At 39.2% G+C, this 14,788-nt stretch overlaps 1 protein-coding gene across 1 annotated transcript in view; it reads right to left on the bottom strand.

Moving 5' to 3' along the window:
- Window positions 1-10,572: 10,572 nt before the first annotated feature.
- Window positions 10,573-14,788, bottom strand: part of LOC149149290 (uncharacterized) — a 49,607-nt gene continuing 45,391 nt past the window's right edge. The window contains exon 2 of the mRNA XM_089442443.1: window positions 10,573-11,785. Within this exon, the coding sequence (XP_089298569.1) occupies window positions 10,573-11,785 (1,213 nt within the window). The remainder of the gene's footprint in view (window positions 11,786-14,788) is intronic.

The following is a 14,788-nucleotide window of genomic DNA, read 5'->3' as shown; positions in this document are numbered from 1 at the left end:
AGATTGGCGGATGTGGGTAGAGACGGATGCGGATGAAGCAGCAGAGAGTGCTACAGTGCAGGAGTCCCCGGGCAGCATGAGGCTAGTAGGCTGCAATAGTGTGAGCCCTAGTTACGGTCACAAAGGAGCCCTAGCTACAGTCATGAAGGGAGACCTAGACGCAGTCTTGAAGGAGATCTAGCCATAGTCGAAAAGGAAGCCCTAGCTACAGTAAAAGGAAGCCCTAACCGCAGTCAAAAGGAGGCTTAGCCACAACAAGAGAGAGGCCTAATATGCAGTCTAGAGAGAGGCCTAAGAGGCAGTCAAGAGAGGCATAAATACCCGGTCAAGAGAGGCCAGATACATAGCAAAAGGAAGCCTCTTATCCACAACAAAGGAGGCCTTAATCTGTAGCAAGAGGGAGGCCCTTATCAGCCATCAAGAAGAATCATATAGCCGCAGTCAAGGAAGGTCTAAAGCAGCACTCAGAGAGGCCCTAGACGTAGTCAAAGGGAGGCCCTAGCCACTACAAGAAGGATCCATAAGACAACAAGAAAGAAGCCCTAGAAGCAACGTGGAAGTCTTATGTTTTGCCATAGGTACAATGTGTGAAAGAGAGGTTGTTTTGAGTGTTGTTCTTGGGTGCTCTTGTAGGGAGAAGGGCCGAAGTTTGAACTTTAAGGTCACAGCAAGAAGAGGCATTCAAGATGGGTTAAATAAGGTTGTTCAATAGCTATTCCAGGAAGACTGAAGGGTTGAAAAGAGGTCGAGTATCTTGCTTGAAGCTTCAACTAAAGGATGAAACTCAACTAAAGGATGACTTAGCTCAATAAAGTTCATGATGGCCTTTTACAATCATATACTTATGACTGAACCCAACTCTTATTATTGGGACTTATCCTAGTGTCTTGATAGGTGGGATATAGAGGAAAAATACGATCTCCCTTTCTCCATTGCATTCCTCCCACCTTGAAAATCAAAATGGGACATAATGAATTTCATATACACATACTTAATAGATATATATTCCCAAACTCTTACCATCTACTAGTTGCGCCTGCTTGAGCTAGGCTCAAGAAATTACTCCATCTAGAGCATGCATATCCCTACTTATTCTCCACACACCTCTGGGTGGATCTCTCTATGCCTGTAGTGCCATTAAAAGGGTTTGGGTATGGTAAGGGCTTCTAGCTAGTTTTTTGAACCTTTGTATTTACATCTATTTTCGCTTGGCCTTACCCTACTCTTATCTCTATGTATTCTCAAATTAAACCAACTACATAATCGGAAAATTTGTTCTTGTGTGGTATCTCAAAATACTTTTCAAACATAAAATTACAACATACTGTCACAAGGAGACTAATCATGGTTTAACAGATCAAACTTGACATCTTACATTAACAATTTCCTTTTACGTGATGTCAGTCTTCTGCCCATGCCTTGGAACCATGCCTAAAGGGGTGTACTACATGACTGAGGGTTTGCACTACCAGTAAACTTAATTATAACTAATTATGAGAACAAGATAACATTGTTTATATACCATATTGCTTAAATTAAATATTATCTTCCTGTATGAATTACAGTGCACTAATAGAAGCAGAGATAGTTTCCAACAAAAAGCACCCAAAAGGGTAGCAAAAGTCATAGGAGACACTTATTTTGCTTCTTCGGTGCTAGTCTTTGAAGACCTCCACCACCATCATCGCTTCCACATTCATCCTCCTGCACCTCAAGAGTTACAGGTACCACTCTGCCCCTGTTTCTTGAAATCTCTCTAATAAGAGTTTCTGCAGCCTTCTCAGAACAAGGAATCATAAGTGGATTGGTTCTGTGAGGCATCAACTGCTCACCACTTTCAACAGCTTCCATCATCAACTTCCATTCTTTAAAATCAAACCGAAAAACAATTTGGTTGTAAGAAACTTCTCCAGATGCCATTTCTGTAGCTCTGGGAGCATTTTTGGGGACAACAAAATGTTTTCCATTTTCATCGACATTTATTTCAACTCTACCATTCTAGAAATGATAACGCAAAGATGTTTTCTACTATCTGGGAAAAATGATATTCTATTTAGAACCAAATTATCTAATCTGGCTTGCTTCTATTTTCGCAAAATGTTAAATATGCTTGCCATATTCTTGTCTATTTCTAATTTTTCATCCTTTGGGGACTCTTTCATTGCTTTAGGTCAAGTGCTTTATGTCGACTTAGTCTGTTTTCTCTATACTATAACTTTCCTTTGCTTGGGTTCATTATCCATTGGTCCAAGCATAGTGCAAATTCCCGCCACATGCTGGAAAATAAAATCAGTTAAAAGCCCAATATTTCTCCATGATATTTGGGTTTGATCATCATTTCCTTCCAAAGACCTGCTTCGATATGCCAGGTCACTATAGTTTCTTAGAATATCACTACTAATAAAATCAACTAGAGTATCACCATCATTGTTTTGTGATCTGTTAACAGTAGAGAGGAGTGTGGATGTGAGATCAAAGAGTCTATCAACATCTGTAACTTGCTCACGAGGTCTCTAAACAAAATTGTGCAAGCTTTCCACTTTGCTAATTATAGCCTCAAATTTGTCAAATTCTGCTTTTAAAATATTTTCTTTCTCCTCAACAATTGAAGTCTTAAGGGGATGATAATGGTACCTTAATATATAGTGTTGCACCATACTCTGATTGTTACCACTGCATGCAGTATCATCTTCTTTCTCTCTCAAGGGCTTACTGTGGCCTCATTGTGATCCTTTTACCCCACGAGAGGAATCTTCCAGTGTTTGACTCAATGTTTTCTCCTCTTTAACTCTAGCTTGGGTACCAAGCCTTTTACCCATCCTTCCTATCACCTGCTTTTGGAGTTGATAGAAATGAAAATATTCAACCAAAGCTGGAAGGAAGGGCTTGAAATTGAGATTTCTGATTGAATAACTGCCGTGAAATGGAAAGAGAGCAAGAAAATATTTTCGTGTTGCATTGAAATGAGGGAGGGCAAGGAGTTGTGATTTCCCCTACCCTGATAATTCTGCTTTGTAATAGAAGAAGGATGAAGGACCACTACAGTGGATATTAAATTCCCAAGACATACACATTGTCGAATGAAATGCGTAGGTGCAGTGTGCCAATTAAGCGTGAGGATTGGGAGAAGTGACACATGTGGGAGAGTGGCCATATTATTGAAGAATTGTTTACATTAAGGAAGGACACCATTTGAATATGGTAAGAATGTCAATTCTAATGTAGAGAGTTTCCAACACCACTTTCTCATCTACATGAGGGAGTTTAAAATTTGTATATATTTGTCTCAATCCCATGGTGAATATATTAGTGTGAGGATCCACTATTTCATGATCCATATGTTGGATGCTTTGCTGAACTTGAGCTTTATAAGGAAATCTCTTTAGATATCTAGAACGTCTCAGAAATTTATTTGAACAATTATTGTCTTGCAACAATGTTTATTGATGATAAATTGCTTGGTAATGTACACATGCATAGAAGAGTGTGACTGATGGCATGGATACTCGGCCTTTCGGGTCGAAATGGCCACCTCTAAAGATAATATTTGGAATATCCTTTGAGCCTTTCTTTGAGATGGCATCCAAGAAGTTGGAGTGAAGACATCAAGGAAATCTATATTTTGACATATTCCAGTTAAATCGCCAAACATGCAAGAGAAACTAAAACCAGGGGTTATATAAGTAATAGCCCCAGTGTATGGGAAATCCAGGCTTTTAGAGGAATATTTCTGCATTTAATAATTGGATGAGGATGAATATTTCTGTTACACTATGTGTTGTTATTGATATGTTTGGACGTTTTGGGTGAACACTTGGCCCATCTTCAAGAACATCCAATAATGTTCGAGTCCATGGCAGATTTAAAGAGATCATTTATCAAATTAGTTGTCTAGCTATGAAAGACAATCAAGTTTTGGAAGAGATACATCGTAGTATTATCAAAGTAGATTGTGGACCATGTTAGAAAATGGATCAAAAAGGTTTTCAGAATGTCTGCTAAAATTTGACATTTAGCATTGTCTTAGCATTTTCTTATCAACTTTCATGGAGGCAAAAAGTGACAGGAGAAACTTTCACAATAATGACAGCCACTAGAATGAGAAACACAATGAATTAGCAAAATGGAATCTGTTACTATGATGACACATGGGAAGATACTTATTACTCTCAATGTGGTTGTACAGGAAAAATAGTTTTTGCCTTTGAGTATAGTTGATGTATCATAATGTAGCGGTTGTTTCCCTGCTGCAATAAAACAAATATATATCCATCTCAAGGTGAAAGAATAACACTAGTATATCTTCGAATGATATGGGCTATGTGTTGTGCTCAACAACTAGGAAAGTCTCTATCGGTCATAGTGCGATGAAGCGATGGGTTCAGGTTTCCGTGCCCGTGCTGTCAAAGTATATCGATACAAGTGATGAAAAAACATATGTTCAATTCCCTGGAATATATCTTATTTTCATTACTTGTCCAGGATAAATCCACAGTGATAGTTGAGAAATGTAATCAAAATAAAATAAATATGTAGTTCATTTAAACAAATGTGGCATGAGTGGAAAACTTATGCACCAAATTACAAAATGTGAAAGTCAAAGTTCTGTATAAAAGTTTTAAATTAAAAAACTTTCAAACAATTGCCAGGAATTTTAACGAATGCAACTGCCCGGCACTCATCCAATGGCCATTCGAGGAGGGTCGAAGCCATCCATCAATATGAATATATCTATAAAAGCAAACGGGGACTTTGAAGAAGGGATCCCTAATTTTTCATACCCAAATGTTGCCCGATTATTGAGCAAGGGCCTGACGAGTTAGTGAGGGTTTCCCTTTTGTTTTTGCTTCGATCTATTTTCATGCTTAGATTTTTGCTAATATGATTTCATTGGTGGGTGTTGCACCATACTCTGATTGTTACCACTGCATGCGGTAGCATCCTCGTTCTCTCTTGGGGGCTTACTGTGGCCTTGTTGTGATCCTTTTACCCCACGAGAGGAATATTGCAGTGTCTAACTCAATGTTTCTTCCTCTTTAACTCTATCTCAGGTACCAAGCTTTCTACCCATCCCTTATATCACCTGCTTTTCGAGTTGAGAGTAATGCAGAAATTCAACCAAAGCTAGAAGGAAGGGCTTGAATTCTATGTTACTAGAAACCAAAAAGGGGAAATGAAACAAGAAATGACAATGAGACGAGGAACGAGGAACGAGGAGAGAGAAAAAACAAGAAAAATATGAAACATAAAACCAAGCATTCATCATTAACATTCTCAAATACTATGGTTCATAGGTAGTTGCTCATAGGCTTTAGTTGCTCACTTTGGCCATTCCTTAATACTTATAGTGATCAACAAAGCTTCCATTTCTCACATAAGCCATTCTTGAATACCTATGTTTGATCCTCTAGGCTAGCAAATACAATAGTGAAGAAACATTTGGCACCAAATTCAAGTTTGATTTAGTCTTTTCATTTTACAAATGAGTACATGATCCCACATACATTGTATATATTCTTGGATATGACATGAGTGGACCTCAAATTTGGGATCTATTGTATCATTTTCCACACAGTTATTAGGTTATTGTTTTCATGGTTGGGTAACAAGATGGTGGAGATTGAGTTGATCTCCATTGGATATAGAGCCAAAAATAGAGGGTTGTCTTGAACTATTGCCAATTGCAGAACCATAAATACTATAACATGTGCTTGAAGACAAAATCTAAAGAGAAAACTTCCAAAAAATTATCTTTAATCCATTACAATAGAAAACTAATCTTTATAATAATAAAAATGATATATTTTAAAAGTATAGTTGAACTAGATATTAAATTGCTAGTTTGTGAGAAAAAAAAAATTAACTAAATTATTTAACTACTAATTTATAAAAATATATATAAAATATCTATACACATTACTAATTTATAAAAGAGATTTGATCCCTTTAGGGTGTTGGTATATCCGAAATTAAGATGGATCTAGGCTAGCATATATTATTTACCATAATTATTGTTAAAGTGTATAATGGCTATCTCATATTTGTATTTGCATTGATTAAATGATTATTATATGTAGTCATGTTTTATATTAATTATTTTAATGCATCATATATATGGTTTTGTATAGTAAATTTATTTTTATGTTAAATTTTAATAGTTAAATTTAGATATTCTTTCTTGATATTAGTTATTTTTTATTAATTTTCATTTTATAAAATTTGTTATCTGAGTCAATGTTTCCAATTAACAAGTGTGGTTGATCAATATAAATAAGTGAAATAAATTATTAAATTGTGATTTATTTATTTATTTATTTTTTTAATTTCTACTTAGTTAAATATTATATATAAATATCACTTGTGGTTATAACATACCAAACCATTCTTTTTTAGTCCCTAGATTTGTTTATGTTAAAATAACTTTTGAAAAAATGTTATGGCCAATAGTTTTGTTTGTTTGTTTTGTTTTTTAACAAAGTCGGTTGCTATATTAATGGCTGAAAAAGAGAGAGGAGTCAGAGCTCCTGAGATACATTAGATACCGCTAGCATCTTGGATCGAAAGAGTTACAAAATAGAGATCTCTCCTTGATCCTTTTCCTGCTTGTTCTACTTCTAAAATTACCTGAGCTACTATAACTTCTTACATATTGGAACAACAAAATTGACATTTGCAGAACATTTTTTAATCTATTTCTATGTGACTAATTTGCCTTGCGGTGGATTCCTCCGGATTTTGATCCAGTTCTGCCTGCTTGGCACTTGAGGAACTAGGAGCTGCCTGGTTTCGCTTGTCCATCATATACTGCAGGATCGAAATCGAATCTTCCGCATGACTGCATCGGTTTGACAAGTGGCTGAACTGTTCATGGAGAGAAGCGACCCTATGCAGGAAGAGGTCAATTTCAGCTCGGTATTTATCATTGATGATGCGATTCTGGTCTTCAATTCTTGTCTCCAAGATCCTCTGCTGATTCTCCAAGAGGCGCTGTTGAGCCTTGACTTCTTCTAACTCGACTTGCAGGGCTACACAATGCTGACAGTCTTCATTGCGTGCCATATTTGCTGCAGGGGGTGAAAGAGATAAGAATCGGGAGCGCACGAAAATTGGAGTATAACTCACAGCGCAAGGGATAGAGGAGATGGGAGCAACAAACCACGCAGCTGGGCTCTTGAAGGCCTGAAACCGCCTGGAGGCGCGAAGGATAGAACAGATAAGGGCTGTCCAGAGGATCAGATCGCTACACAAAGAGCAGAGACTATCTCTGAGGCAGAAGCGAAGATTCAATAAAAAATCAGCACACGAGAAATCACCTAAGAACAAAATCGCTTGGAGGCAATGACAAAGATCAAGCAACAAAGAGAATACTTAGCGCTGATGAAAGAAGGAAGGGGAAGAAATATAAGAGGAAGCTGAAGAGAGGTGAGGCGGGAGAGCGGCCAGGCAGTCACGGGATGAAGGAGGGGAACCTGCAGGAATACCAGATAAATGTCCTGGAGGATTCATGAATCGGATCTGAGGAGACGTCTGCCGGCGGAGTTGGTGCGATTTTCAAGGTTAATGAGTGTTTTGTGGAGTTCATATCTTTTCAATATCCTGCTGCAGTAAGCAATCCTGTAGACAGCCCGAGGAACATGATTCACATCGATTCTATCACTGCTTTTGGGTTTGACGCTAGTGAGATTATTTGGGTTCATGGCAAATGTTGGTAAGTGATCCGAATGGAAAATGGCATCAACCCATGGTACTCAACCACCCATATTATTCATCAATCCATGGAATTTACCCATGGTATTGTTTGTAAATAGCATGGGTTGATGAATAATATGGGTGGATGAGTACCATGGGTTGATGCCATTTTCCATTCGGATCAGTAAGTCTCCTTGGAGTTGTACCTTAGGATGTCAGCTGGCCTTCCACACGCACTATTGGCGCGGTCATCAGCCCTCTTGTTAAGGTTACGAAGAATATGGTAGTATTGAATGTCATCCATTGCCTGGTGAAAAATTTGCTTGCGTTTGTTTATTTGCTGAAGAAGAGTGTTGGGAGAGTTTTGCTGATGGACCATTAAGCAGATGACAACAGAGGAGTCCCCAAATACCTTTGCCTTCTTTATTCCCAGTTTACCTAACTGAGTTAGACCCTGGAACAAAGCTAGAGCTTTAGCTCTATTATTCGAAAGCTTCCCTAGGCCCCACTCATAATGGAGGATGCACTCCCCATTGGCGTTAATAATCAACCCCCCTGCTCCAGCTGTACCAGGATTTGATTTAGATCCCCCGTCGAAGAATAGATAGAAGCAGTTGCAGTTTTGTATCCAATTGGCGAACTCCTCTTCTTTTAATCTAACTTCCATGGGCTAGCTTCTACTTTGCTCTATGCCTCCCTCCTGCTACCTTCCTGAACATTGTGATTTTTTCCAGAATGTAACTTATGAAATCTCACTCCTCCACACTATATTTTGTTGCATCGATCTTTCCAGTGGTGTTGATTGAGATAGTTTCCAGAGCAAGGATTTTGGCTTTGCTGCAGATTATTCGTGTAGTTGAGCTCTTGTCTTGGAAAATTTTTCGATTTCTAGCTAGCCAGATTCGCCATAGCAAGGTGTGGGGGAGAGTGTTCCATACTCTCTTCACCAAGTTGCTTCTTTTTTCTTTCCAGGGGCAACATTTTCTCCATTTGTAGATTGTCTCAGCTATGGTATGCTGAGGTTCCCAGTTTAAATTACCTGTGGAGGACATCTTTTCCCAACAATCAACAGCAAAGGGGCATTCTATGAATAAATGATGCATCGTTTCTTCGGCCTTGCAACAGTTGGGGCATCTGGATGGGCCGTTAATGCCTCTTCTTTTTAGGTTCTCTGCTGTTAAGATTTTTCCTTTCAGCAAAAGCCATATAAAAAATTTTATTTTTGGGGGAGCCTCTGTTCACCAAACAATTTTCCAATGGTTCCACAAACTCATCTGAAAGGTGCTGTTGCAAAGATGTTGGTGGCCTGCTTTGACTGTATAGTTTGTTCCTATTGAGTCCCAGCAAAAACCATCAGTTTCATCTTCCTTGATGGGAGCCTTACTGTGGAGGAGCATCTTCAGGTAGCTGAGACTAGGTTGCAATGCATTGGGGATTTCAGGGAAGGACCAACCAGTCCAGACATGGGAGTGAGGGTCCCAACTGGAAATTTGAGCCAGATGATGGATACCTCTATTTTTGAGAAATTTGATGACAGGAATGGCCTCTTTATGCATAATCAAGGGTTGTTGGCCCAGGATTTTGTCAGTTCCAAAATTGATGCTAGCTCCCCCCCTGGAACTTTCGAAATATTTTGAACCATAAGAGGAAGGGCATTCTTGCATAACCTCCAGATTTTAGTGGAGTCTCTGTTGGGGATATTGGAGTCAAGGAGTTGCTGCCTGGGGAAGTTTAGATATTTGATCTCCAACACCTTTTTCCACCACGATGAAGGTCCTGTTATTAACCTCCATACAATTTTCGCACCAAAGGCCAGATTTAAGAACTTTGGTGATCTAATACCAAGACCTCCTCTATCTTGGGTTTGGATGACATGCTTCCAGCTGACTAAGTTAAACTTGCTTTTATTCTTCTTCCCCCCTTGCCAAAGGAAGTGGCGAAGAGCAACTTCCAATTTATGGTGAAAAATGGCAGGTGCTTGATATAAAGAAAAGCGGTAAAGGGGAAGGGAAGTGATACCTGTTTTAACGAGAATGAGCCTGCCTGCTGGGTTGAGTCACAGTGTTCCCCATTGCTACACTTTCCTCTTTACCTTGTCGATGATTCCGTTCCAAGTTTAGACCTTCAAAGGGCCCAAGCTCACTGGCATGCCCAGATAGGAAAAGTGGGTCCATTCTAGATTGCAAGTGACACCAAATATGTTTGCAATGCTATGGATAACCTGATTTGAAGTGTTCCATCTGTAATTACAACTTTTGAGCTGATTGACCAAGCCTTCAGAGTACCCCATAAATTGGTCAAGAAGTTTCTTGAATCGCCTTGCTATTATGGTGGAGGCTCCCCCAATTAATAAGGTATCATCAACAAACTGTGAGTGATTAATGTTTTTTGCTCCATTCCCAAATTTGATACCGGTTATAAGGCCCACTCTCCGATTGTGGTCCAAAGCTTGACTGAAGGATTCTGCCATGAGGATGAAGAGGTAGAAGAGAGGGGACAACCTTATCTGAGACCCCGGGAGGATTGGAATGCTTCACCTGGCCTACCGTTGATCAGGGGGGAGACCCAGGGCCCAGAGATACAAGCAACAATAATGTTAATGAAGGGGGTCTCGAAGCCCATCTTTTTTAGGACAGCAATAAGGAAGGAGTGCCTTACTCTATCGAAGGCATTCACCAGATCGAGCTTTAGGACAAATCCTTTGTCTTTCCTGGATAAACTCGAGTGGATGGCTTCTTGGACAAGAAGGATGGAGTCAGTGATGTGTCTGTTGGACAGGAAACCTCCTTGATTTTCAGATATCAAGGAGGGAAGAAGGGGTTTGAGTCTGGTAGCTAAAATTTTGGATAGAATTTTGTAGGAAGAATTGCAGAGGGAAATGGGTCAGAATCTGGAAAAAGAAGAGGGCCGATTTTCCTTGGGTATGAGGGCAAGAAAGGTGGAATTGGTGTATCCTCCTAATTTCCCTTTTCTTTGCACCCATCGTATCATCTTTGTCAGGTCATTTTTCATCAGAGTCCAGAACTCCCTAAAGAAACAGATGGGGAATCCGTCAGGCCCTGGCGCCTTATCAGGGTGCAAGCTCCAGATTGCTCTTTTAATTTCCTCTTCTTCAATTTCTTTGCTAAGGTTGTCGTTCATCTCCTTAGTGACTCCTTTGGGCAGATGCTGGAGCAAGTCGGAATAGTCTTCTGCCCCTTTGATTTCAGTTAGGAGGTCCCTGTAGTGCTTGGAGGCAGCATTCCTTATGGTTTCTTGAGTGTTGTGCCGATTTCCTTCGCTGTCCAAGATTGTGCTTACATTGTTCCTGAGCTTTCGAACAGTGGCCTGTTTGTGGAAGTAGGCTGTATTTTTGTCTCCCCCTTGAAGCCATAATTGTCTAGATTTTAAACGCCACTTGGTTTCTTCCTCCCTATTAATGTGGCTCAACTGTGCGTATAATGCACTTTCTTGCTCTTTATTTTGCTGCGATAATCCATGCTCTTCAATCCTTGACTGCACATCTTCTAGTTCGCTTTTGACTTTCTTTTTGATCTCCTCTGGCTCCTGATAACTATCTTTGGCCCAATCTTTTAGTACTTGCTTGGTTCTTTTTAATTTGGTTTCCCAAATAAAGCATGGCGAACCTTCCACATGCTGTCTCCAGGTCTTCTGAACAATTTCTCTGGTTGTAGGAATCCGATTCCAAAGAGGACTATATTTAAAAGGAATAGGGCCAAGGGGACAGTGGGTTTCCAAAGTCAGAGTGATGGGGTAGTGGTCAGAGGAAGAGGTATTGAGGATGTTGGCATATCCTACAGAGAAGGAAGAGAGGAATGAGATATTGACTAGAAATATATCTTCTCTTTCCATTATGTTGCTGATGCCAATCCTACGATTACTCCAGGTATATCTGCGGTTTTTGGGGATAACATTAACTAATTCGTGCTCCTGTATGACGGTCTCCAGACGGCCTCTGAAGGGATCTGGAGCGAAGGTTCCTCCCCTTTTTTCATTAGCATGTAAAATCAGGTTGAAGTCACGTGCGACTATAATATTTGTATTTCGTTCCCCATCAATGCTTGTCTTCAAATCATCCCAACAGATTTCCTTTTCTCTGTAATGGTTGGGAACATAAACATTATATATAATTACTGTTTGATTGCCTGTAATGTTTTCAAGAGTGGTTCTGATTCAGTTTTGGTGGAGATTTTTTGAGGTGCAGACCCATTTGTTGTTGTCCCAAATGGTGACAATTCCTCCGGAGGCTCCTCTAGATTCACTAATGCTTCCTAAATATTGTTTCTGCTGATCTATAATTTTTCTCATTTCGTTCTGATCTTGTTTTATCCCCTGTATCAGCATGATTTCTGGCTTTTCATTGTGGATTAGATCTCTGAGGGCAGCTATTTTAGAGGGGTGCCCTAAACCCCAGCTGTTCCAAGAAAGATTTTCATCATGATGCATTGGGCATGCGGAGAGGTGCTCGCCTCTCTTGGTCTTTGCCACTTGTCTCTTTCTCTTGGTGCCCAAGGATGAAGGACTCTATTGGAGTTTGCGTGCCCATGGCTATGTCCTTCTGGGCATTCTCATCCCTGTGTTGCTTAGCTGATTTTCTTCCAGGTCCCGGTTTTTTATATGTATCGCTGGTTGCCCCATGTTCTTTTGAAGAGCTTCTGGTAATCCTTGATGAAAGGGGCTCAAGGGGGGTCTGAGAAGAGATGGTCTGGGGTAGATGGGAGTCTGGGGGCTCAAAGGAGGGATTTTCAGGGGTAGAATCGACTGTGGAGAGGATTAGGAAGGGGTTGGAGGAGGAAGGGAGGGGCAGTTCAGGGGGAAGAGAGGTAGATGGGGAGGGAGAGGAAGAGGAGGGTCGCAGATTAGGGGGTCCAAGGTTATCAGAATCCATGGAAGGCTTGGGAGGGGGAGCTTATTTCTTATTTTTGACTGTTTCCCAATGACCATCTTGCTCATCATTCTCTGCATTAACAATTTTAGTGCATCTATTAGCAAAGTGTCCGTATTCGTGACATACCTTGCATTTAAATGGTATCTGCTCATAATCTAGTTGCTGGATATGGCTCTAGTCGTCCACTTTCAAATTTATTCCTTTAGGCAGTCCTCTACCTAGATCCACTTCGACACAGATCCTTGCGTAGGCTTGCATGTTGTCCTTGGGCTCGCTACAGTCAATGTATTTGCCAACAACGATCCCTATGGCCTGAACAGACTCATCTCCTTAGCAGTGAAGAGGGAGGTGAGGGAGACGGACCCAGACTGGTACGGCACTAGGGATATCCAGTTCTGGATCGAAATCTGGGGTCCATTTATTGAGATAGAGACCCCTGGAATCCATGAAGTACGGCCCGTTCCTGAAGATCAAATCCTTGTCCTCTTTGGATTCGAAGTGGAAAGTGTAATACCCTTTTCCGCAGAACCTAATGGATATTTTCCCTTGGATCTTGTCTGACCAGTTTCGTTTGACCCATCTTTGAATTGTTCTTGGCGATGGCCAAAAGCCTGTAAATTTCCCTATTAGCCCTTTCTTGGCAAGGGATAGCGCTGCCATGCGAGGTAGGGTTGGAGGCAGCTGAACTTCCTGAAGAACATCTAGCTTCTTGACAAATTTTGAGATTGCAAGTCTGGGGCGTTGGGGAGGAAGAGATTTCACCAGATCTGAGAAGGCTTTTTGAGGATCGAGGTCCTCTTGAGGCGAATCCGGGGGGGCCATGGCTGGGGCCAAGGCCCAGGCCGCTGCGTTGCTGGTTGAAGCCGATCTCCAGGGGCGCGATTAGGCGGCGCGCGCAGCTGGAAACTCCTATGGCCAATATTTTTGTTATATTCCATGGTTTTGTACTTTATATTCATTTAGTTTGCTAGTTTCTGCACATGGTTTTGTTAGATTCCATGGTTCTGTATTTAATATTTATCTAATTTATTAGTTTTTTCTCATCAATTTTCTTTCATAAATTAAAACAAGTGAGAGAGAGCTTGAAGTCTTGAAAAGAAATGTCATAATCTAGGTATTTTATTCTAGGCCCCTCTTAATATATTTTTGGTTGTTATATTTTTGTGCCAAGAGACCCTTTCCACTTGGGGAATATGTTATAATATTTGGCATTTTAACTTAGTCAAAATAAAACAAAATCAAATCAAATAAAAAAAATTAAAAAAACATAAAATTCTCCAGTGCATAGTTTTTTCTTGCCCATGGTATTCCTAACCCATGGTTTTTGTCCATGTTATTTTTCTGCAATGTAGCCTATTCAAAGGCTAATAACTAAAGCAACCTGGATCGAAGTTTGTAGAGAGAGAGAGGGAGAGAGAGGGAGGGAGAGAGAGAGAGAGATTTGATCTCTATTGATGCTTGAGAGAGATAGATCTACGCTAGTTATTTATAAATGAAGAGGAGTATTTTCTTGTAGTAGTACTCCTATTTGTTTTGTATTTAAAATTTATTAAATGATGGATTTCTATTTTGTATTTTGATTTTTGAAACTTGTTTATTTTTATAAATTTACAATTATTTCTATCACTATTTTTATGTAATTATGAAACTTTCCATATTTATCATAGTTGAAATTATGTTTGTATTATAGACATATTAATCAATAGCTTGTTGCTCTTAAGCTTTATTATTGCAAATTACCTAACATAATCTCTCTTATCACCGATGAAAAAAGTATTTATGGGATAAAACTATTAATGGGATGGATAATAGATAATTATTATTTTTTATATATTAAATTAATGTCTTTGGTTGGGGATATTTAATATTATAGATAGTCTAATAGTTGATAAAAGTTTCTATAGGATGGTTTTATCAAAATTATTTTCCAATCATTTGAGAGGTTATAAACCAGACCAATGGCAAAAAAAAATATTGTGTCCCAATGTTTATATAAAATAATTAATTAACTAGAAAAATTAACTAAATTATTTAACTACTAATTTATAAAATATATATTTAAAATATCTATATACATTACTAATTTATAAAATATATATAAAAAAAACCTTATAAATTTAAATTTATAATTTTATATAAAAATACACATTTTAAATATTAGATACAATCACTAAATCCACTTTTAAATAAAAGCAACACAAAAATAACAAA

The sequence above is a fragment of the Pinus tabuliformis genome, chromosome 9 (assembly GCF_031772625.1).
Source record: "Pinus tabuliformis cultivar Carrire ecotype Pingquan chromosome 9, CPIR1, whole genome shotgun sequence".
NCBI lineage: Eukaryota > Viridiplantae > Streptophyta > Pinopsida > Pinales > Pinaceae > Pinus > Pinus tabuliformis.
The sequence above is the reverse complement of the archived record's forward strand: the minus strand, read 5'-3'. Positions and strand labels throughout refer to the sequence as shown.